General features: G+C 39.4%; 1 protein-coding gene across 1 annotated transcript in view; it reads left to right on the top strand.

Moving 5' to 3' along the window:
- Positions 1 to 23,253, top strand: part of DNAH11 (dynein axonemal heavy chain 11) — a 320,378-nt gene that overhangs the window by 36,563 nt on the left and 260,562 nt on the right. Inside the window, exons 8-13 of the mRNA XM_032401311.1 lie at positions 11,765 to 11,881; positions 17,560 to 17,697; positions 18,012 to 18,136; positions 18,686 to 18,881; positions 21,184 to 21,288; positions 21,431 to 21,823. Of these exons, the coding sequence (XP_032257202.1) occupies positions 11,765 to 11,881; positions 17,560 to 17,697; positions 18,012 to 18,136; positions 18,686 to 18,881; positions 21,184 to 21,288; positions 21,431 to 21,823 (1,074 nt within the window). The remainder of the gene's footprint in view (positions 1 to 11,764; positions 11,882 to 17,559; positions 17,698 to 18,011; positions 18,137 to 18,685; positions 18,882 to 21,183; positions 21,289 to 21,430; positions 21,824 to 23,253) is intronic.

The following is a 23,253-nucleotide window of genomic DNA, read 5'->3' as shown; positions in this document are numbered from 1 at the left end:
CTTCCTTCCTTCCTTCCTTCCTTCCTTCCTTCCTTCCTTCCTTCCTTCCTCCCTCCCTCCCTCCCTCCTTTCCTTCCTTTCCTTCCTTTCCTTCCTTTCCTTCCTTTCTCTTAGCCATCCTAATGGCTGTGAAGTTATAACTCATTGTGGTTTGATTTACATTTCCCTAATAACTAGTGATGTTGGTCTTTTTTTAAAGTAACTATTGGCCATTTTTTTTTTCAGTCATTTGACAGAGACACAGTGAGAGAGGGAACACAAGCAGGGGGAGTGGGAGAAGGAGAAGCAGGCTTCCCGTGGAGCAGGGAGCCTGATGCGGGGCTCGATCCCAGGACCCTGGGATCATGACCTGAGCCAAAGGCAGACGCTTAATAACTGAGCCACCCAGGCACCCCATTTTTATATCTGTGAAGAAATGTCTGTTCAAGTCTTGTGCCTGTTTTTTTTTTTTTTAAATTGGATTCTTGTACTTTTTCCTGTATTCTGGACATTAATTCCTCATTAGATAGAAGATTTGCAAATAGTTTCTCCCATTTGCATTATCTTTACACTTTCCTGATAGTGTTTTTTGATGCAAAATAGTTTTTAACTTTGAAGTCATATTTATCCAGTTTTTCTTTTGTTGTCTTTTCCTTTTGATGTCATATCCAAGAAATGATTGCCAAATCCAATGTTGTGAAGATTTTCTCCAGTATTTTCTTATAAGAGTTTCATGCTTTAATTCATATTTAGGTCTTGATCTACTTTGAGTTAATTTTGGTATGTCTTGGGGCACCTGGGTGGCTCAGTCGATTAAGCCTCTGCCTTTGGCTCAGGTCATGATCTCAGGGTCCTGGGATCGAGTCCCACATCGGGCTCCCTGCTTGCAGGAACCCTGTTTCTCACTCTTTTCCCTGCTTGTGCTCTCTCTCTCAAACAAAATATTAAAAAAATTTTGGGTACCTTGTAAGGATCACTTTTATTGTTCATCAGTAATGTATGGAAATGCAACTGATATTTGCATTTTGATTTTGTATCCTGTGACTTCGATGCATATACTACTGCTAATAGTTTTTTTGGAGGAGGGGCACAGAATCGTTAGGTTTTTCTGCATATAAAATCCTTCAGTCTGTTAAGAGATCATTTCACTTCTTAATTTCCAAGTTGGATACTTTTAATTTCTTTCTTTCTTTTCTTTCTTTTTTTTTAACCTAATTGTTCTGGCTAGCACTTGTAATGTTATGTCGAATAAAAGTGGTAAAAGTGGGCATCGGGTCCTGTTCCTGACCTTAAGGGAAAAGATTTTAGCCTTTAAACACTGAATATATTACCTGTGCATTTTTGATAGATGGCCTTTATCATGTTGAGGAAGTTTTCTTCCATTCTTTACTATGTTGAGTGATTGTGTCATAAAAGGGTGTTGAATTTTGTCATGTTTTTTATGCATCAATTGTGATGATTGTGTGAGGTTTTTTCTCTTCACTTTATTAATGTGGTGAACTACATTGATTTTCACCTGCCATCCTTGCATTCCAGGAATAAATCTACTTGGTCATGGTGTATAATTACATTAATATGCTGATGGATTTTATTTGCTAGTTTTTGTTGAGTGTGTTTGCATCATTACTTAAGAGGAATACCAGTCTATAGTTTTCCCTTCTTGTAGTACTTTTATTTGCCTTTGCTATCAGGGTGATGTTTGCCTCATAGAATGAGTTAGGAGTATTTTCTCTTCTACAATCTTTTGGAAGATTTTAAGAAGGATTGGTGTTAATTCTTCTTTAAATGTTCGGTAGTGGGGCGCCTGGGTGGCTCAGTTCGTTAAGCGACTGCCTTCGGCTCAGGTCATGATCCTGGAGTCCCTGGATCGAGTCCCGCATCGGGCTCCCTGCTCGGCAGGGAGTCTGCTTCTCCCTCTGACCCTAACCCCTCTCATGTGCTCTCTCTCATTCTCTCTCAAATAAATAAATAAAATCTTAAAAAAAATTAAAAAAAATAAAATAAATGTTCGGTAGTGTTCACCATTAAAGCCATCCAGTTTGGGGATTTTCTTTGTTACGTAATTTCCAGCGTACAGGTCTTTGGTGTCCTTGGTTAAATTTATTCTTAGGTATTTTATTCTTTCCGAGGCAATTTTAAATGGGATTGTTTTCTTAATTTTTCCTACTGCTGGTTTGTTATTATAGAAATGCAACAGATTTCTGTATAGTAATTTGGTATCCTGGAACTTCACTGAATTCATTTATTCTAATAGTTTTTTTTTGTTTTTTGATGGCATCCGAAGGGTTTTCTATATATAGTACCATGTCATCTACAAATAGTGACAGTTTTACTTCTTCCTTACCAATTTGGATGCCTTTTATTTATTTTTCTTACCTGATTGCTGTGGTGAGGACTTCCAGTAATATGTTGAATAAAAGTGGTGAGAGAGGACATACTTGTTTTGTTCCTGATCTTAGAAGAAAAGCTTTCACCTTTTTACCTTTGAGAATGATATTATCTGCAGGTTTGTCATATATAGTCTTTATTAAGGTGAGGTGTGTTCCTTCTAAAAGGGTGAGGTTATGTTCCCTCTAAAACTACTTTGTTGAGGGTTTTGTCATGAATGGATGTTGGAATTTGTCAGATGCTTTTTCTGTATATATTGAGATGATGATAATATGATTTTTATCTTTCTTTTTGTTGATGTATCCTTGGTCATGGTGAATGAGTCAATGTGTTGTTGAATTTGGTTTGCTAGTATTTTGTTGAGAATTTTTGCAATTATATTCATCAAGGATATTGGCCTGTTATTCTCTTTGTAATGTTTTTGTCTGGTTTTGGTATCAGTATGCTGACCTCATAGAAAGAACCGGGAAGCATTTCTTCCTCGTAGATGTTTTTGGGAATAGTTAGAAAAGGACAAGTATTAACTCTTCCTTAAATGTGTGGTAGAAAAAAAAAATAAGTGGTAGAATCACCTGTGAAGCTACATGGTCCTGGACTTTTGTTTGGGTGTTTTTTTAGTTACTGATGCATTTTTGTTACTAGTAATTGGTCTGTTCAGTTTTTGTATTTCTTTCACACCTAGTCTTAGAAGATAGCATGTTTCTAGGAATCTTTTGATTTCTTCCAGGTTGTCCACTTCATTGGTGTATTGTTTTTCATAGTGGTCTCTTCTAATCTTTTGTATTTCTGTGGTGGTGGTGATTTTTCGTCTTTCACTTCTGATTATATTTGAGTTTTCTTTTTTTCTTGATGAGCCTGGCTAAAGATTTATCATTTTTGTTCATTGTTTCAAAGAACCAGCTCATAGATTCATTGATCTGATCTTAATTTCATTTTTTTAGTTTTTATTTCCTCTCTGATCTTGATTTCCTGCTACGAACTTTGGGCTTTGTTCTTTTTTTCCTAGTTCCTTTAGGTGTAAGGGTAGATTGTTTGAGATTTCTCTGGTTTTTCTTGAGGTAAGCCTGTATTATTATAAATTTCCCTCCTAGAACTGCTTTTGCATTGTCTCAAAGATCTTGAACCATTGTGTTTCCATTTTATTTGTCTTCAGGTATTTTTTTATTTCCTCTTTTTCTTTATTGACCCATTGGTTGTTGAGTAGCATGTTTAGTCTCCATGTGTTTGTATTTTGCAGTTTTTCTTGCACTTTCTAGTTTAATACTGTTGTGGTCAGTAAAGATGCTTGATAGGATTTCAGTCCTCTTAAATTTATCAAGACTAGTTTTGTGGCCTAATATATAATCTACCCTGGAGAATGTTCTGTGTGCACTTGAAAAGGATGTGTATTTGGCTATACTTGGATGGAATGTATCTGTTAGGTCCATCTGGCCTAATGTGTTGTTCAAAGCCACTGTTTTTTGTTGTGGTTTTTTTTTTTTTTTTTTTTTAAAGATTTTATTTATTTATTTGACAGAGACACAGCGAGAGAGGGAACACAAGCAGGGGGAGTGGGAGAGGGAGAAGCAGGCTTCCCGCTGAGCAGAGAGCCCGATGTGGGGCTCAATCCCAGGACCCCGGGATCATGACCTGAGCCGAAGGCAGATGCTTAACGACTGAGCCACCCAGGCGCCCCCCCCCCTTTTTTTTTTTTCTTTTATTTACTGATTTTTGTCTCGATGCTCTATCCATTGATGTAAGCAGGGTGTTAAAATCTTCTAATGTATTACTGTCAGTTTCTCCATTTATGTTAATATTTGCTTTATATATTTCTGTTTATATATTAAACATATTTAGGTACATAGATATTTACAATTGTTATATCCTCTTGCTGGATTGATTCCTTTATCATTACATAATGCCTTTGTCTCTTGTTAACAGTCATTGCTCTAAATGCTGTTTTGTCTGCTATAAGTATTGCCATCCAGCTTTTTTTTTCCCCCACTCCCTTTTGCACGGAATGTCTTTTCCAGCCCTTCACTTGCAGTTTGTATGTGTCTTTAGATCTGAAGTGAGTCTCTTGTAAGCAGCATGTAGATGAATCCCCTTTTATTTTCCATTCAGTATCTTAATGTCTTTTGATGGGAGTATTTGGACCATTTACATTTAGAGCAGTTATTGATAGGTATGTATTTAGTGCCATTTTAGTTGTTCTTTGGTTGTTTTTATAGTTCTTCTTTATTCTTTAGCTCTCTTCCCTAGTTACTTGATGTCTTTGTTTAATGTTATGCTTGGGTTCCTTTCTGTAAATTCTTTGTGTATCATACTTACTTGGTTTGTGGTTGTCATGAAGTTCATATTTAATATCTTCTGTTTATAGCAGCCTTTATTAAGTTGATGGTCAGTTAAGTTCAAACACATTCTGAAAACACTACATTTTATTCCCTACTGTTTTATGTATATAAAACTGCAGATGTTCTATTTTTCATCTTTTTATTCTGTGTATCCCTTAACTAATTTTTGTAGGTATAATTGATTTTGCTTTTAATCTTCATGCTAGCTTTATAAGTGATTGATCTACTACTTTTACTTCTGTTGCTTTTACTGGTGAAATTTTTTCTTTTCATAATTTTCTTCTGTTTATGGCTTTGTCTTTTCTGATTAAAGAAGTCCTGTTAACATTTCTTATAAAGCTGGTTTAGTGGTGATGAACTGCTTTTGTTTCCCTGGGAAACTTTCTCCTTCAGTGTTGAGTGATAACCTTGCTGGGTTGAATATTCTTGGTTGTAGGTTTTTGCCTTTCACCTTGAATGTATCTTGCCACTTTGTTCTGGTACAAAGTCTCTGCTGAAAAATTAGCCTATAGCCTTATAAGGTTTCCCTTGTACATAGTAATTTGTTTTCTCCTGCTGCTCTTAAGATTCCTTTTTCTTTAATTTGTGACATTTTAATTGTTGTGTCTTGGTGTGGATCTCCTTGGGTTCATCTTGTTTGGGGCTGTGTTTCCTGGATGTCTGTTTCCTTCCCCAGTTTAGGGAAATTTTTAACTATTACTTCTTCAGATAAGCGTTCTGCCCCTATCTCTCCCTGTCTTTTTGGTACTCCTATAATGTAAATGTTTGTATGCCTGATTTTGTCTCAGAAGTACCTTAGTATATGCTCATTTTTTTTTCTTTTTGCTCTTCAGTTTGAGTACTTTCCAGTACACTATCTTTCAGATCATTGATCCATTCTTCTGCATCCTCTAATCTGCTGTTGATTCCTTCTCCTGTATTTTTCCTTTATAATATTCTTTAGCTCTGATTGGTTCTTTTTCTTATATTTTCTCTTTCTTTGTTGTAGTTCTCACTGAGTTCATCCACTCTTCTCAAATTCAGTGAGAATCTTTATGACCATTATTTTGAACTCTATGTAATTGCTCACTTATCTCCATTTCACTTAGGTATTTTTTTGAGGTTTTATTTTGTTACTTTGTTTGGAACATATTCCTCTGTCTCCTCATTTTGTCTCAATCTCTTTGTTTCTATGTATTAGGTAGGTCAGCTATGTCTCCTGGTCTTGAAGGTAGTGGTGCTATTTAGAAGGCATCCTGTGGGGCCCAGTAGTACAGTTCCCCCTCATCACCAGCACCAGGTGGTCCAGGGGTGTCCCCTCTGTGGGCTGTATGCACCCTCCTGTTGTGACTGGGCTGCACCTGTTGCGGTTGTGCTGGTGGTTGCTGCTGGCCCCCGGCCTAACTGTCTGCATTTACTGGCCCTGAGTACTGCCTGTGCCTTGGTGGACAGGGCTGGCCCCAGCTGTGGCTGGCTGAGAGGCCTGGCTGTAGCTGCTGCAGGCTTGCCTGCTGGGTAGGATTAGCTTCTGGCACAGCTGGCTGAGAGGCCAGGGTGTAGCTGCTGTGGGTGTGTTCCCTCTCTGCCCCCCCCTTCCAGGAGCCTCTTGTGGGGGTGCCAGTCCTGGCTAGGACTGCCTGCCAGGTATGTCAGGGGCAGGAGCTGCTTTGGAGGGATGCATGCCTGGGCAGGTGGGTCTGCAGGGGAATGCTTGGGTGAGGTGAACAATGCTAGCAGTGCAGATGGCGAGTTGTCAGAATGGGCTCTAGCAAGCAGCCAGCCAGCTGGGCAGAAGGAGGGCAAGAAAAATGGCACCCACTAGCACTTCCATTCTTTGAGAAAGCCCTTGTAGATCCCTGCCCCTTTACATGTCCTAAAACTAGTCAGTAAATCTTCACTTATAACCCAGGTACTTTACAAACTACTGCTCTGTGCTGGGCCTTGGACAGAGTGGTACAGCATGCCGTCCCTTTAGGAAAAGTCTCAGTTTCCTATAACACCCTGGCTCTCCTGGAGTTAAGCCCTGTTCAGAGCCTTGTGTTATGGGGGCTCGTCTTTAGGTACAGGTTCCCAAGGCCTGGGGTGCTTAATGTGTGGCTTGATCTCTTTGTTCCTCAGGGAGGACCTTCACACTTGTGATATCCTTCCCACTTGTGATATCCTTCCCACTTGTAGGTCCCTACACCAGGGGTTCAGTTCACAAACTCCATCTCTGCCAGCTTCTTACCTTCTCAGTGTGGCTCCTTTTTTGTCTTTAGCTATGGATGATCTGTTCTGTTAATCTTCAGGCCATTTTCAGAATGACTTGCCTTATATGTACCTGTTGCCTCAGTGTGTCATGGGTAGAGGTGAGCTCAGGATCCTTCTACTCTGCCATCCTCCTAGAACTCTTGTGTCAACATAGTCTTCATTTCCTTTTTGATTTCTTCCTTGACTCATTGGTTGTGGGAGGTAAGATTTTATATTTTAGTTGAACTGGTGAAAGATGATAACATTAGACAGTGATAACTAATGTACAAATGTATATATGTATCTAGATACATAATATCTAGAGAAATAAAAAGAGATAAATTTAAAACGCTATGGATACATCAAATGTAATTCTAAAAAAAATTCATAGAGAGCTACAGAAAGCCAGAAATGGAGAAAACCAACTGAAAAGAAAAAAAGAAAGTGGCAGAGTTAAACCTTAATGTAGGAATAATTACCTTAAATGTAAATGGTCAAAATACACAAAGAGTTGCCAGAGTGGATTAAAAAATAAGACCCTACTGTATGCTTTCTTTCAGAAACTCTAAATCTAACCATATATGTAGATTAAAACTAAAAGGACAGAAAAAGGCCTATCATGGAAATGTGAATCAAAAGAAAGCAGTAATGGCTGTATAAATATCAGATAAAGTAGATTTCATAGCAAAAAATAAAATTACTGGACCGGGACATTATATAATGATAAAAGGGTCAACCCACCTAAGAGATCTCGCAACCCTAAATGTATGTACCAAAGAAGATAGTAATAAAACATGTGATTCAAAAACTGATGGAACCAAAAAGAAAAATAGACAAATTCACAGTTCAAGTTGGAGACCTCATTGCTCCCTTCTGAGAAACTGAAAGAACAAGCAGATAAGAAATTAGCAAGGATATGGAAGGATTCAATACCATCAACCAGGAGGATCTAATCAACATTTATAGAACACTCCATGCAACAACAGCAGAATTCACATTCTTTTCAAATGCTCATGAAACATAGACCATGATATATCATATCCTGGACCATAGACAACCTTAACAAATATAAGAGATGTGAAATGGTACAGAGTATGTTCTTTGTTGACAGTGGAATCAAAAAGAAATCAATAATGGAAACATAATAGGAAAATTTCAGCACTCTGAAACTGAAAAGCACATCTTTAAATATCCCATGAGTCAAAGAAGTAGTCTCAAGGGAAACAAAACATAGAGAACTTAATGAAAATGAAAATAAAACATACCAAAATCTGTGGGAACAGCCAAAGCAGTTCTCAGAGGGAAATTGATAGCACTGAAAATGCATGCATTAAAAAAGGAAAGTGTCAAATTGGTAATCTAGGTTTCCACTTTAAGAACCTAGAGAAAAGAAGAGCAAAATAGTTACAAAGCAACCAGAAAGAAATAATAAAGAGCAAAGTCTATGAAATTTAAAAAATAGAGAAAAATCACTGAAACTAAGTTAATTCTTGAAAGATAAAAAAGTGAGAAGGCAAGTTACCATTATCAGGAATAAAATGGGCTACCACTACATCCTCTGCAGACATTAAAAGAATAATAGGCAATATCAAAACAAGAAACAACCTCTACACACACAAATTTGACACCTAGAAGAACTGGACCAATTCCTCAAAAACCAGAACTATTACAAATCATCCAATAAGAAATAACTTTTCAAACTGATGTATAATACTGTATTAGTTTTAGTTGTGCAGCATAGTGAGTTTAGGCGTAGATGGAGAAATGATTATCACAATTTTAGGTAACACCCACCCTAAAGAAGAAAAACATTGTGTTAACTGATGCATGCAAAACATTTTACCAAATTCAATTCCCATTTCTGATAAGAACTCTCAGAAATAGAAACAGAGGGTAAGTGCCTCAACTTGCATGAAGAACATCACCCGAAAGCTACGTAATGGTAAACCCATAGCGTATCTTCAGCTGCCCACTCAATGTCTGTGCTTAAATATTTGATAGACATCTCAAAATGAACTTGCAAAACTGAACCTCTACCTGTACTCAAACCTGCTCTTGCTGGTCTTCTCCACCTAGTGGGCTCCATGGTGCACAACCTTAGAGTCATTCATGACCTTGTTCTTTTTCTCATGATAAACATCAGGTTCTGTCAGATAAACCCTGAAAATATATCCAGATCTCCTCTCTGGCCCGAATTACTGCATTTGCCCTGAAACTGCTTCCTCAGCCCCTTTCAAGCTCCCTCAGGGTCTGTGTTTCCCCCAGCAGCATGAATGCCTTTTTGGAGCTAAGTCAAACCAGCACATGTCTCTGGCTAAGACTCTTTCCCATGTCACTAATAAGGACAATTTTGCAGTTGTCAGGATAAAGAAAAAAAAAGTCTGTAATGACCCTTGAGTAATACTGGCATATTGTTTATGCTTTAATAAGTATTTATTGAGAAACAACTATGTGCTATAAGAACCCCATTAAATATTGGTACTGTAACTCTGAAAACTAAACCTATTCATTATACTCCCAGAGCTTTGAATCCAGGGGCAAATACAGGTAGGCAGTTACCCAGGGTGCTCCGTGCTAGGGTATCTAACGTACAGGGAGCTATGAGAGCATTTGTGAAGGGCCCCTTGCCAAAGGAGGTGCAAGGAAATTGAGAAGGTAACTGAAAGATAAATAGAACTGAAAAATAAGTAGAAATTAAGCAGGTGAAGACTAGGTAAAAAGAAAGGGATTAGTGGGAAATTGTATCCTGCAGAGAGAGAGGATGTGACAAGGCAGGTGTGACAGGATCCTAGTGTGTAAAGGGGGGAAGGTGCTGGAATAGTTCAGAGCAATAAATGCGGTCCAGATCACATAGGGTTTTGTAGAGTATGGTAAGACTTTGAGACGTTATCTTAAAAAATAAGGTCTTATGAATTGGAGAATTAAAAATTAGAGTGACAGGGGCACCTGGGTGGTTCGGTTGGTTAAGTGTCTGCCTTTAGCTCAGGTCATGATCCCCAGGGGTCCTGGGATTGAGCCCTTAGTCAAGTCGGGCTCACTGCTCAGTGGGGAGCCTGCTTCTCCCGTCCCCTGATTGTGCTCTATCCTCGCTATCTCTCTCTCAAATAAAATCTTTAAAAAAAAATTAGAGGGACAAGATCTCTATTTTAGAAAGCTTATTTCAATGGCACTTTGAGGAATTATTCAGAGAGACAGTAATAGAGGCAGAGAAAGTAGTTGGAAAGTGATTAGCAGAAATCCAGGTGAGTGGTGATGGTGATTTAGACCAGAGTGACACCTGGAGACAGGAAGCATAGTGGACGTGCTCAAGAGGTGGTTAAGAGAGCAAAGGAGATGGCCAAAATTTGTTTGGGTGTCTTAAAAGAGCTGCTTTATAGAGTAGATGGTGAACTGAGATTTGTGCAAGATGAGTTTGAATTATCTGTGGGACTTGATGGGGAGAGGTGCCTTTGGCCGTTCTGAATTTGGCTTGAATGAGTAAAACAGTTTGGGAGAGAGGGAGAGATAGTTGGGATAGAGATTTGCATTTTCCCCTCGCTGAGATGTTAAGTGCTATGTGTTTAAATAATATTTGAGCATCTTAAGTTGTAAGTTTCTTGTTGCCAGACTGAGAGGAGGGATAAGTTAGGCTTGTTAAGACTTGTTGGGAGGTTGTGTTTACTTTTAAAAGTGATGCTTGGATGAAGAGACTGTGTCTCATTCAGACCTGGAGACTTCCTCTTGATGCTAAATATAACATTGTGGTGTATGACACACAGTGCCCTAGGACGTTGCCATTACACTCTGTTCTCGGGGCGTGTTAGAGTCCACACAAGGGCGCAGTCCTTCATAGAAACATAGAAACATCGAAACATCGTGGTTGCCAGGCTTTAAATTCTGATTCTACCAATTAGCAATGGTGTGACTGTGGGCAGATGATTTAACTTCTCTGAGTTTGTTTTGTCACCTATAAAATGGAAACAGTATTACCTACATCATGTGTTGTGCAAATTGAGTTAAAAATGTACAGCATTTAGAACAGAAAACTGAATGTTAGCTGTCATTACGGCCGTTATTAATAGATGAGGCTTAATTTAGATAGGTAATAGAGGACTTCATTACATTAAATGTGTGGCAGTTTGACTGGAAAGCCCAAAGTGCGTGTGAATTTCTGGGACTTCTTCGCTGTGAATTGCACTGCCCTGCGGATGATAGTTACTCTCTGATGGTTTCGTTCTTTCTGATTATGAGAGTGGATGGTTAGTGTGAAGAGGAAACTGGGGGTTGTTAACTGCATATTAACACACTGGGCAAATGGAAGAGCATTGAGTTTCATCTGTATCACTAACGGTGCTTTCTTACAGACCTGTGATTTTACTCCTCACCTGAAGAACTAGTGTTGCTTGCTAGGCTTTCCGCTCCATGAAAAACAAAACAAACAACTTTCCTATTGAAACTTAAACTGAAGTTGTGATGAGAATGGGTTCTTTTTGATTTTTGGAAAAGCTTTGCTTTATCATTGATAATCAGAATGGATTGGGAGAGGGCCGGCAGACTGGTGGGTCGGAGTGCTGACGTTGGGGTCTGAGGCAGTGAGAAGGACAGGGGAAACATGGGCTGGCAGTGCTAAAGGCTCCGTGTTCCTCTAAGACTGCCATTTTGAACAGTCAGATGCAGCTCTTTGTTGATAGTCCCTGGAATCCTGCTATGAAACATGCATTGGGAGAGATGGGGCAGGGGAGGGGAAGGGATGGAAGAGGCGGTGGAAGGGTGAGACAGGGAGGGAGGGGGAGGGAAGGAGGCATGTCATGCCCATGTGATGGCTATTTTCGCTGTGGGAAACTTTCCTGTAAACTATTTTACTTTGAATCTTACAGGAATTTGAAAGTGATTATGTTGTGTTTAAGTCCAAAACTTTGGATTTTGACAGAAGACTTGGGACGATTCTTTGTGAAGGTTTCTTTAACAGCAACGGTTTAGAAGCTGCATTTAAGGTTAGTTCTGAAGAAGCTATCATTAAAAAAATACGAATGAATAATTTTGACTGTTAGATGAAAGGAGTGAATACGTTCCTTTCTGACCCAGGTAAACAACTAGTCACATCCTGTTTATATTCACCTCACTGAATTAAATTTTACATAAGGCACTAATGCATGATGTTTACTTGGGACAAGGTCAGTTTTAGGACTTTGGACTATTGATCTTTTCTCAAATTCAGTGTTTTAGCTCTCATTACCTTTAGAACTAGTTTGGCATAGCCTATGAAATCCTGATTCCAAATTAAGCCACCGTGAAAAGTGAAAAATACCTGTTCATGGAAGATTTTCTCTGTACCATTGTTTACATATGTTGGGTTCACCCGCCCACTTCATTACTCTGACTGAAACAAATAGCAGTTGGTATAATACATTCCGTCAGGCAAAAGACACCGTTGGTGATCAGGCACGTCATTATTTTGTATATAAATAAAATGCTGCCCAAAAAATTATTCCATCGATTATATAACGTAGTCCACTTTCAGATGTTAAGACATGAAGAAATGTTGGACAGAGAATTAAAGAAATGCAATATGGTATTTATGTATTCCGAATTGCATTAATAAAAAACGCATCTTCTTAGACCTCCCAAATGGACAACTTAAGATGTGGGAAAGAGGGACACCATGCAAAACTTTCTTGTCAAAGAAAAGAACTGCAAGTGAGGTGTAAAACCAGATGACATCCCAAAAGAGGAATGGAGGCTTCTGTTTCCAAAGAAATACACTGGGGATCATGGGCATAATTCATTGAAAATGGCTGTGCAAAACAATAGCACAGACCCAGACTTTATATGGGATACTGTTTGATTTTGACCTTCAAATTCACAGGATGGGTCAGGTGGTGGTGAAGGTGCAAGTATCTCCTGGCCCCTGTCGAGCATTTTAACACAAAGAATTCACAAGGATTGGGGCCTGGGTGGTTCAGTCGGTGACTTGTCTGATTTCTTTTTTTTTTTTTTTTCTTTTTTAAAGATTTTATTTATTTGAGAGAGAGAGAATGAGAGAGAGAAAGCACATGAGACGGGGGAGGGTCAGAGGGAGAAGCAGACTCCCCGCCGAGCAGGCAGCCTGATGTGGGACTCGATCCAGGGACTCCAGGATCATGACCTGAGCTGAAGGCAGTCGCTTAACCAACTGAGCCACCCAGGCGCCCGACTTGTCTGATTCTTGATCTCAGCTCAGGTCTCGATCTCAGGGTTGTGAGTTCAAGCCCCATGTTTAGTTCCACATTGGTCATGGAGCCTACAAAAAAAATTCATAAGGATGAAATAGTTCTTTGTTTTGTAAGAGCTGGTAGATGAAACTGAGTTGCTGTTGGCCAAAATATATATCTTATTATTGTAAAATTAAGCTGCCTGTGATTCCATCTCTCAGAAATTTTTCTTTGGCTACATATATGTATATGTATCCGTTTGACAAGAGTGACATCAGAGGCTGACCCTCTTCAGTAACCTTTTTCACTTAGGAATGGATCATAAACGTTTTCTTGGTTTTAGAGCAGAATTCAGTATTTTGTAATGGCTCCACAGTGTATCATACTCTCTGTTGCTGGACCTACTTTGCTGTCATGCTTTTATAAATAACAGGACGAAAGAATGTAGATTGTTCCCTTTACAGAGGCTCCTACTTTTTCTAATTCAAGTCTCTCTCCTTCCCGTAGCACAGCTGTTGATAGGGATTCTGTTCTAGTACATGCCACTTATTTTTTCTAAACTACTTTATCTTTTTGTCATGTTTTTTGTCTTTAACTTTGCACCTATTTGTATCTTGTCCGTGGAAACATATAGCATCAGCCCCTGCCCAGTAGCTCTGCAGGGGTGGGACATCATGTCACAGTTTGGGTTCTATTTAGATCCCTGTCTTCAGTGTCTTATAAAGCAGATGTCTAATAACTGCTTGAGGTTGGGGGGATGGATTGGTAGTCAAAGTACTGGAATGACTCACGGATGAGGTTTAAACTGCAGGAAAAGTCGTGGTGGAAGAGAAAAAATTACAGAATGGCATCTTGAGGAAAAAATGATGTCTACCCTAGGTACAGGATGATGAACTCTGACCATGTGCCATTGGGTGCCAGGGAATAAATATTTGCAGACGGTTCTCTGGAGACCATGATTCATGCCTGCTCTCGGCAAAGACATGACCAGGAAGGGCCCTGGGACCAGACACTATTCTACTTGAATAGGAAACTGTGGTTCAAAGCCTACAATGTTGGCACTCGATAAAAAACAAAACGAAGCAAAACACTAGTGGATGTTCCTCTAAAATTTACAGCATGTCTACATGAAGGTAGACTGAAATGTCTAAGATGAAGTATCCAGAAAAGTCTTCGGACAGTAAAATTGAAAGCTATAAAATTGTGAAGTGTACAATGGTTCAGGTGGCAACATTTAAAACATCTTGGAAAGAGGCAAACCCAGGAAAACTATAAATAGGTACTACTTGAATAGTGGCAAGGGCATTATGAAAAGCCACATTATGGAGTGCAACTGAGGAGTAGAAGAAAAGGTAGACCGTGCAGATCTCAAATGGGACTGTCAGGGAAAGAAGCATGTGGTAGGAGTCCATTTTTAATCTTTGGGGGTTGATAGGAAGGAAAACGTCTATACTCTTCACAAAATAGCTCAGTTTCGTGAGGACATGGAAGCAGGAGGTCCACCTGACCCTTGTTCTCTTCCCATAGGGTAGTTTTTCTTTATCTGTGATGCTGAAAAATTATGGCAATGTGTACTACCTAAAAGGTTAAGGTTTCCTTACTACTCTTTTCTGGCCTTATAGCCTCCCAAAAGAATATTTTTTCTGTGTCTTTTCTCTTTTGTACTTGGAGTCAAGTCCCACTAAACGTATCAGGTAGGCAAGATAGATGCAGCTGGAGAGCTTCTGGTATTTCAATCGTGGTCAGGATGTTAAGTGTTTGAAAAGAACAAATTGGTGAAGTAAATACATTTCCCTGGTGTTGGTAGATTGCACTTCTTTGTTAAATCTGTCAGTCAGTGTTTGCTTTTGATTGTTAACATGAAACCTAAAGTCAACAAAAGAGTGGTTGAAAGAAGAAAGTTAATAAGCATTTTGCTAGGGAGCAACTAACCAAGAAGGTTTTAAAATATTTAGCAGTTTCTCTACTCTTATAATTGATATTACCCGGGGCGGGGGAGGGGAAGCCAAATGTGTCTAAACTGACCTCTAAGATATGGTTTGATTTACATATTCATTGTACAATTTTTTCACTGTGTTTTTTTCAGTGAATTTAGTTGATGTAAATATTTAGAGAATGTTAACGATGAAGCTATTTTTAAAGAAAACAGGTTTTCCCCCATTATTTTACTTTAATTGCAGTATAAGTAATATACAGTGTTACGTTAGTTTCAGGTGTACGATGTAGTGAGTCAGCAGTTCTGTACATTACTCAGTGCTCATCGTGTCTCTCTCTAATCCCTGTCACCTATTTCACCCATTCCCCCCATCCACCTCCCTCTAGTAACCATCAGTTCTCTATAGTTGAGTCTGTTTTGTTTCTCTTTTTTCTTTTGCTTTGTTTCTTAAATTCCACATATGAGTGAAATTGTAGGGTATTTGTCTTTCTCTGCATGATTTGTTTCTCTTTGCATTATACACTCTAGATCCATCCATGTTGCAAATGGCAAGATTGCATTCTTTTTTTAGGGCTGAGTAATATTCCATTGAATACATATACACCGCTTCATTATCCATTCATCTCTTGATGGGCTCCTTCCATATTTGGCTATTGTAAATAATACTACAGTAAACATAGTGGTGCATATATTTTCAAATCTGTGTTTTCATACTCTTTGGATGAATACCCAGTAGTTCTATTCTTAATTTTGTGATGACACTCCATACTGTTTTCCACAGTGACTGCACCAGCTTCCATTCCCACCAACAGTGCACGAGGGTTCCTTTTTTCTCCACATCCTTGTCAACAGTTGGTGTTTAAAGAAAACAAATTTTGAGGAACACCTATTATTTCCCTAAGAGGAGTAACGAAACTTTCTTTTTGGCCATGTTGCTAACGAGGCACAGACCATGGTATATGGTTTTCTGCCCTCTTGGTTATATTTTACTTTGAGGAGGTATCTTTTTTTTTTTTTTTTTTTAAGATTTTATTTATTTGAGAGAGTGTGTGCTTGAGAGACCACGAGCTGGTGGGGGCGGGGGGCAGAGGGAGAAGCAGGTTCCCCGCTGAGCAGGGAGCCCGATGAGGGGCTTGATCCCAGGAACCCAGCATCACGACCTGAGCCAAAAGCAGACACTTAACCGACTGAGCCACGCAGGCGCCCTGAGGAGTTACCTTCTTTTAAAGAAATCTCTATATAACAGGCCTACTAACTAATATTGTATGAATCCCACACAGAGTCAGCAGGTACCAAAATCATCTCCAGTGGCACCGTGGCTGTTGAGAGCCCACACAGGGGAGCACAGAGCCCGGGGCCGGACTGCCCGGTGTCAGATGCCGGCTCTGCCACTAGCTGTGTGAACTCGGGGAGCTTCCTCCCTCTCCACAACTCCGTTCTCTTACCTGAAACCTGTCATAACAGCAATTTAAGGCCATTAAAATAGAGTACCTGGCACCTTGTCAGCCTTATATAAACACTGCTTGTATAGAAACAAGCATTTTAATTACATTATCGTGCTCGCAAAGAAGGCTGTCTCATGCCAGCACACAGAAGGACCCACCTGGGGTAGAGAATAAGGCAGGAGGCTAATGGAAATCCCAGGTTAGGCTCCGCAGGCAGCTGAGCTTTGTGGAAGCTGGTGGTGAAGGTGAGTTTGGATCTGAGTGGGGGGCACGGACTGAGCGAGGAGAGTTTCAGGACTTTTACTTGGCTGCTTGCTGGCACTGTGTGTGTTCCTGCTTCAGTCCGTGTGTCTCCCCCCCGCCCCGCCCCCCAGTCTCCCTACTCACTGCCTTCCTCTGCTTGCTAATAGTTCTTACTCCCTCATCATTTCGCTTCCATAGGTTCAGCCTGCCATGCCCTAGTTCTCTTCCTGAGGAGGAGAGAATGTGATTAGTTCAAGGCATTAGTTTGAGGTAGGACATTCCTGTCAAAGGAACTGTCTGCCTGGGGGGTGGTTGTCCTTGCCACAGGTCACCGCTGCTGCCCCAGGCCATGGTGTTGGGGTGGCTGGGTGGTGTGGCATGGGACGTGGGCTGCCACAGACAGGACAGTCCCAGTAACTGATCCATTCAGTGTAATTATTAATGGTATGACCTGGAGGTCCTCGACGTGGATATTCTATATCAAAAGAGTACCTGTGTAGGAGGGGAGAACAAAGAAAGATGGGATGTACATTTTGCTTCTGATTTTGTATCTGCAAGCATCTTCTCAAACATTTCCTGGCACCCAGCAGGAAGAAGTAATGTTATCTGTGAGCAGGGATTGCCGACAGATTGTAGTTAATTTCTGACTCCTCGCATTTTCTGCTGAGAAAGGGAGATTACATTTCGTATTTGTTTTTATTGGAAACGTGTCTTAGATTTGGAGCTATTTCAGGATTCTTGTAGGGTTCTAGATTTTTGCTTTAACTCTAAGCATGTAGGAGGTGTAATGGGGAAAATAACTGAATATCTGCATTAAAAATCCACAGTTCTTAACCTTTCAACTTTGATTTTTACAGCTTTTGACCATATTTGGGAATTTTCTAGAGAAACCAGTTGTCATGGAAATTTTCAGCCCACATTACAGCACACTACTGCACATGTTTAACGCAGAGTTGGATATGTGTAAGCAATTGTATGATGAACACGTGAAACAGGTAAGTAGGGCGTGAAGTTGAGCACATCCCCAAGCATCATTTTTGTGGGTAATGGCCATCAACTAGAACTTTATTTAATGATACCTAAAGATGAGATAGTGACAGTAAACCTTTTATGCCTTTATTTAATTGGTTTCCTTATGCAGATGAAGAACCTGCTTTAGGACCATAACTCAACTAATCAGGTTACTTAACACATACATTTTATGTCTTTGCACCGTGAAACCACTGAAATGAACAACTGCTTTCAAGGTTGGAATGCACTCTGATTAAACATGCCCTTCCTTCCTCTTCACCAAAATATGATTCTGCAGATTGAACGTGGAAATGTAGTTCTTCACCGGAATATGCCATTTACTGCAGGCAACATCAAATGGGCTAAAGAGGTCTTTGAACGACTTCAGACTTTCTGGTCCAACTTTGCATCTCTCCGGTATTTGTAAGTTATTAGGCCTATTTCATGGTAAAATGATCCTAATGAGACAGGCAGTTTTTATAGAGGGCAGTGAACTGTTCATTTTAGCACTTGAGGATTTCCTTGGCTGAGTTCCCTGAGAAGACTTCATCCCCATGGTTTTAGAATATATTCACTGGGACGCTTAAAACTTCCATACGTTTCCCTGTTGTAGGTCCTTACATGTTTTCTTCTCACTTTTCCTTTGCACCCACAGTATGTTGGTAGTTTTTGGTTCCTTTTCTTCAGTAACTAGCACTCCTTTTATTTTGCAAATTAATGTACCTTCCTCTTGTCTTTGTAGGAATTGGTAACTTTCTGCTATTGATGTTGAGTGGAACTCTCTGGAGTTCCATTCATTTCATAACACTATCTTATAAGGCAAAGACCATTCATAAGCATTATTTGGCTTTTCTTGTTTCTATTCCTGTTTTTTATAGTGCATTTTATTATACTTTCTATTGTATATTTCCTTGTAAAGTAGTTAAGCTGAAATCTAATATGTAGGAAAGTAGAAAAATCCTATTCCTACAGATTCTCGGAAAGTCCTGATGATGCCTTAGTTTATCAGAAGTATATTGAAATGACTGCTTTGCTAGAGCAATTTGAAAATCGTATCTATAATGAATGGAAAAGTAACATGGATGAAATCTGTGAATTCAATTTGAATCAACCCTTGATTAAATTCAGTGCCATAAATGGGCTTCTCAGTGTCAACTTTGACCCACAGGTAGGGGTTTGATATTTTTAAGTTGTTTTATAGATGCCATTTTTATCACAAGTATATTCCTGATATTTACAGTGATTTATATTTAATTTTGGGAGAATGTCAGTCCTGTGAGGATTATAACTGAAAACAACTTCTAATAGGTCTTTGTTTTAGAGATTTGTTTACCAAATACTATATTAATTCCTCTTTTTTTTTTTGGCCTTGTAATTACCATTTCCACCTTTACTGGACAATGAGCTGAGAGTAGGGTGCATTTCATTTTATCTTTGTGTCCTGTGTTTCTAGTGTAGTGTTGGGCACTTGGTAATACTTAATAAACGTTAACTCAATTGAATGTAATCAGTCTTTTATAAGAGTTTTCTGGCTTGGATTATATTTGTAGCACATATACCAGTGTTTTCAGTTAATTAGAATTTTATCATGTAAGGTTTGGGGAGTCCACAAAATGTATGGAATGAGAATATCCTTCAAAGGGTCAGTAAACTGTAATATGCTGGTGAAATAGGTTATTTTTATAAAACAGTTTTCCAAAAAACATAAAACAACATCTAAATGCCCCAAGTAATATGAACAGTTAAATATACTCAGGATGAAAATTACCTTTATTGAAGATCCTTTTTTTTCCCTATGATAAACCACCTAACAGAGAAATTTCATAGATTCTCTGAATAAGTTTATTTTCTTAAAATTGCATTACATGTTATGTAATAATGAAAGTGCAGAAACTTTAATAGCAATTATATCTGTGTGTATATATTTATATATAATGTACTATATGTGCATATATCTGATAAATGATATCTATGTAGGTACATATATATTTTACCCTGTCTCCAACTTTGAGAGCTTGGTAGGAGGCACAAAATAAGCTTTCTTCTCTACTTAAAAGAATATGCTTTACCGGAAAGGGCAAACATATGAAAATAACTATTTGTAAGTTGCCATTACAAAAAAATTAGTAAGCATTTGGCTAATTTTTTTAGACAGTGAAGATTATATGCTGTTTTTTAGCGACTGCCCTGTCTTTTGTGTCAGTTCAAATATATGTCTAGGTAAGTAGTGAGGAAGTAAGCCTCCCTGGATCTGTTTGTCATAATCTGCACCCAAATTCTCATCTGTTGTCCTAAGATATTACACAGAGTAGCATCATTTAATTATGTTTACAAAACTTAGCACACATATATAAATATATGACCGAGAGAACTTAGGATTTCTTCCACCTCTGATTTCATAAAACCAACTTAACAAACTAAATGCCTGAGATGTTTCAGGGATAATTCCTGTGATTTATGTATGGTACTAGTTCACCTGTGGTGTGACAGCCTAAGGAAGTCAGCTGGTTTACCTTCTAAACGTGTTATGCAGTCTGTTCCTCAGAACCTGTGATTTAGAGGTATAGTCCCTTCTGCTACAACATGACACACCCATTCCTAAAAAATCACTGTGCTGTGAAAGATTGCACAATAAAAAGTACAGAGCTTATGGGGAAAATGGGGGCTAGGGCTCTCGTACTTAAAAGCTGTCAGCGGTGCATTAGAAAAACAGGAACCTACAAAAACAGCATTTTATACATTTTAAATGGCTAAGTCATACATAAATACTACAGTAAATATGACACTTCGCCTTGACAAAGACTGGAAGTTTGCTCATGGAAGTGGGTGTTGGATAGGTGACGATTTGTGCATTGCTGTGAAGTGATGGAAGGAGGGTTATCGATATCTGGCAGAAAGTTGAACCCCTACACGTGAACGGGCGTGGCGCATCATACTTGAGTGAACTGAGGTGCTTGGTGGCTCCTGGCATATGAGCATTTTGCATATTTCTAAGCCTTTCAGTTGAGTTAGGTGCAGTTTTTAGCATTTACCTAGTTTCTTGCTAATGAAATTGCAGATCAGCACAGAGAAAATTTGTTGTATGTCCACATTGCTAGTCTGTCAGTTGTATTGGAACAAATTTATGTTTTCAAAACAAACATTGTGACAGAAAGAACAGTCCTGGGAAAAGATGGAGGTCCATGTACATCCTTCCATCTCACAGCTTGGTGTGCACGTGTTGCTGTCTTTTGCCTGAATTCTTTCTCTGACTGTGGACCATAGCCATAAATAACATTGTTATTTATACTTCTGTATCATAAGAATGTATGATGACTGCTTTTAAAAACCATATGAAACAACAGCCTCTTCGCCTTGACAATTGGAAAATACTGTAATCATTGGATGAAATTTTAAGTGTTTGGATTTTAACATGTGTTAAAAGAGAATGTCATTCATAAAATACATAATCCTTGATTTTCTTTTAATAGCTCGTGGCTGTTTTGAGAGAGGTGAAATACCTTTTGATGCTGAAGAAATCTGACATACCAGATTCAGCGTTAGCCATCTTCCAAAAAAGAAACACTATTTTAAAGGTGAGTGTTTGTAGATATTCTTTGAACAGACGTATTTTGATTCATAATTATGAACATGTAGACCTATAATACTTTCGTGCCTCTAATATATGTAGCTTTAACACATTTGACACTTTCTGTTTCGGGGTTTCCTTTTGCTCAGTACATTGGAAATCTTGAACTTGTTGTGCAAGGATATAATAAGTTGAAGCAGACCCTCCTGGAAGTGGAATATCCTCTGGTGGAAGATGAGCTGAGGGCCGTGGATGAGCACCTGGAGACAGCTGCGACATCGCTCACGTGGCGGGATGACTGCTGGGGGTACATTGAGAGGGCGAAGGCGGCCACGTCTGCGTTGGCATGCAGAGTGGAGCGCACGCAGAGCAACGTGAAGGTGATCCAGAAAACCATGAAGGCTTGGGCGGAGTGTACACTCCTTCCCAGGAGGGAGCCCAGAAGAGAGGCTACCTTGACTTTGGAGGACAAGGGTGATTTGTTTACTAAAAAATACAGGCAAATTCAAGAAGATGGCTGCAGGATACATAACTTGGTGGAGGTAATGGCTTTTGAGGTTTGGAAATTGAAGATCTTTTCAGTTAGTTGAGAAAAGAGCAGACATACTCAACCTAATAATGTAGGGTTTTTTTAATTGCGCCTGAGGGAGCTTTATGTATGGTTTTGTTCAGCATTTAAAATGGAGGAACTTGCATGGCTCGCCTATAACTTCTGCAGTCCTTGCTTCTTTTCATTCCTGAGGGAAGAGATTGGAGTGTGAGATATATTGGTGAAACGGAAAGCCTAGAGATGGGATCCTCGTCTTGGTCCTAGCTACATGCTCTTTCGGATGCTGTTGATAGCTGGCACGGTTTGTGAAGTGCCCGTAGGTGCCAACCATCTTGTCCACGTCACCTTGTGCAACCCTCTCAACCTTCTCCTGAGGGTGGACAGTGGTCACTCTCCTTTTAACAAATATTTGAGTTTTAAAAACAGTAACAGGCACTATTCTAGAGCTGTCAATTGCAGAGAAGACAAAATAAAACAAATGAAACAAGGCAGAAAAAGAAAACTCAACCAAACAGAAAAGTCCCTTATCTCTTGGACCTTACATTCTAGTTGGCCAAGGTAGAGAAAATAACATACACAGAATAGGAGAAATGGTGGAAAATACAGCAGGTAGGTTAGGGAATCATTGGTACGGGGTGTATTTTATATGAGGTGCTTTGAAACGCTTCTGTGCTAAGGTAGTAGTTCTGCAGAGAACTGAAAGGGAAAGAGAATGAGCCATGTGGATATCAGGAGAAGGATGTTTTAGGTAGCAAAAAGTACAGAAGTTTGAGGAAGGAGCATGGTTGGTCTGTCCAAGGATCAGTTAGAGAGCCAGCATGCCAGAAGCAGAATTTGCAAGGGGAATAGTAGTAGTTGATGAAGCTTGGAAGGGACTGAGGACACATACGTGGGATTGACAGGCCGTTCTGAGAACTTGGGTTTTTACTGTAAGGTGAAATAGCAGCCAGACACTCTCTACTCAAAGGTTAGCTCTGTTGAGTGTAAATCAGAGGGGAGCAAGGGGGTGGTAGGAGGTAGACCTTTGAGAGATTATTTTAGTAATTCAGGTGATAATGGCTTGGGTCAGAATGGTAGGGATAGAAGCCGTCATGCTCTGGATATATTTTGAAAGTAGAGCCAACAGGATTTGCTGTGATAAGTCAGGAGAGAAGTCAAAGATGAGTTTAAATTTTTTGGTCTGAGCAACTGGAAAATTGGAGTTTGCCTTTACTGATATGGGGAGAACTGTGATAGAGTGGATTTTGAATGGAAAGAGAGGCTTTGGTTTAGGCCATGTTGGTTAGAGATGCATGCCCAAGGGATTATTTCGAGTAGGCTGGCGCTGCAGTCAGGGCTGGAGTTTGGGGTAAGAAGTCCAGGCCAGTGACATAGAACTGAGAGTCATATGTGAAGCCATGGACTTTGACGAGTTTGTATAGG

The sequence above is a fragment of the Phoca vitulina genome, unplaced genomic scaffold, assembly GCF_004348235.1.
Source record: "Phoca vitulina isolate PV1807 unplaced genomic scaffold, GSC_HSeal_1.0 scaffold4, whole genome shotgun sequence".
Lineage (NCBI taxonomy): Eukaryota > Metazoa > Chordata > Mammalia > Carnivora > Phocidae > Phoca > Phoca vitulina.
The sequence above is the reverse complement of the archived record's forward strand: the minus strand, read 5'-3'. Positions and strand labels throughout refer to the sequence as shown.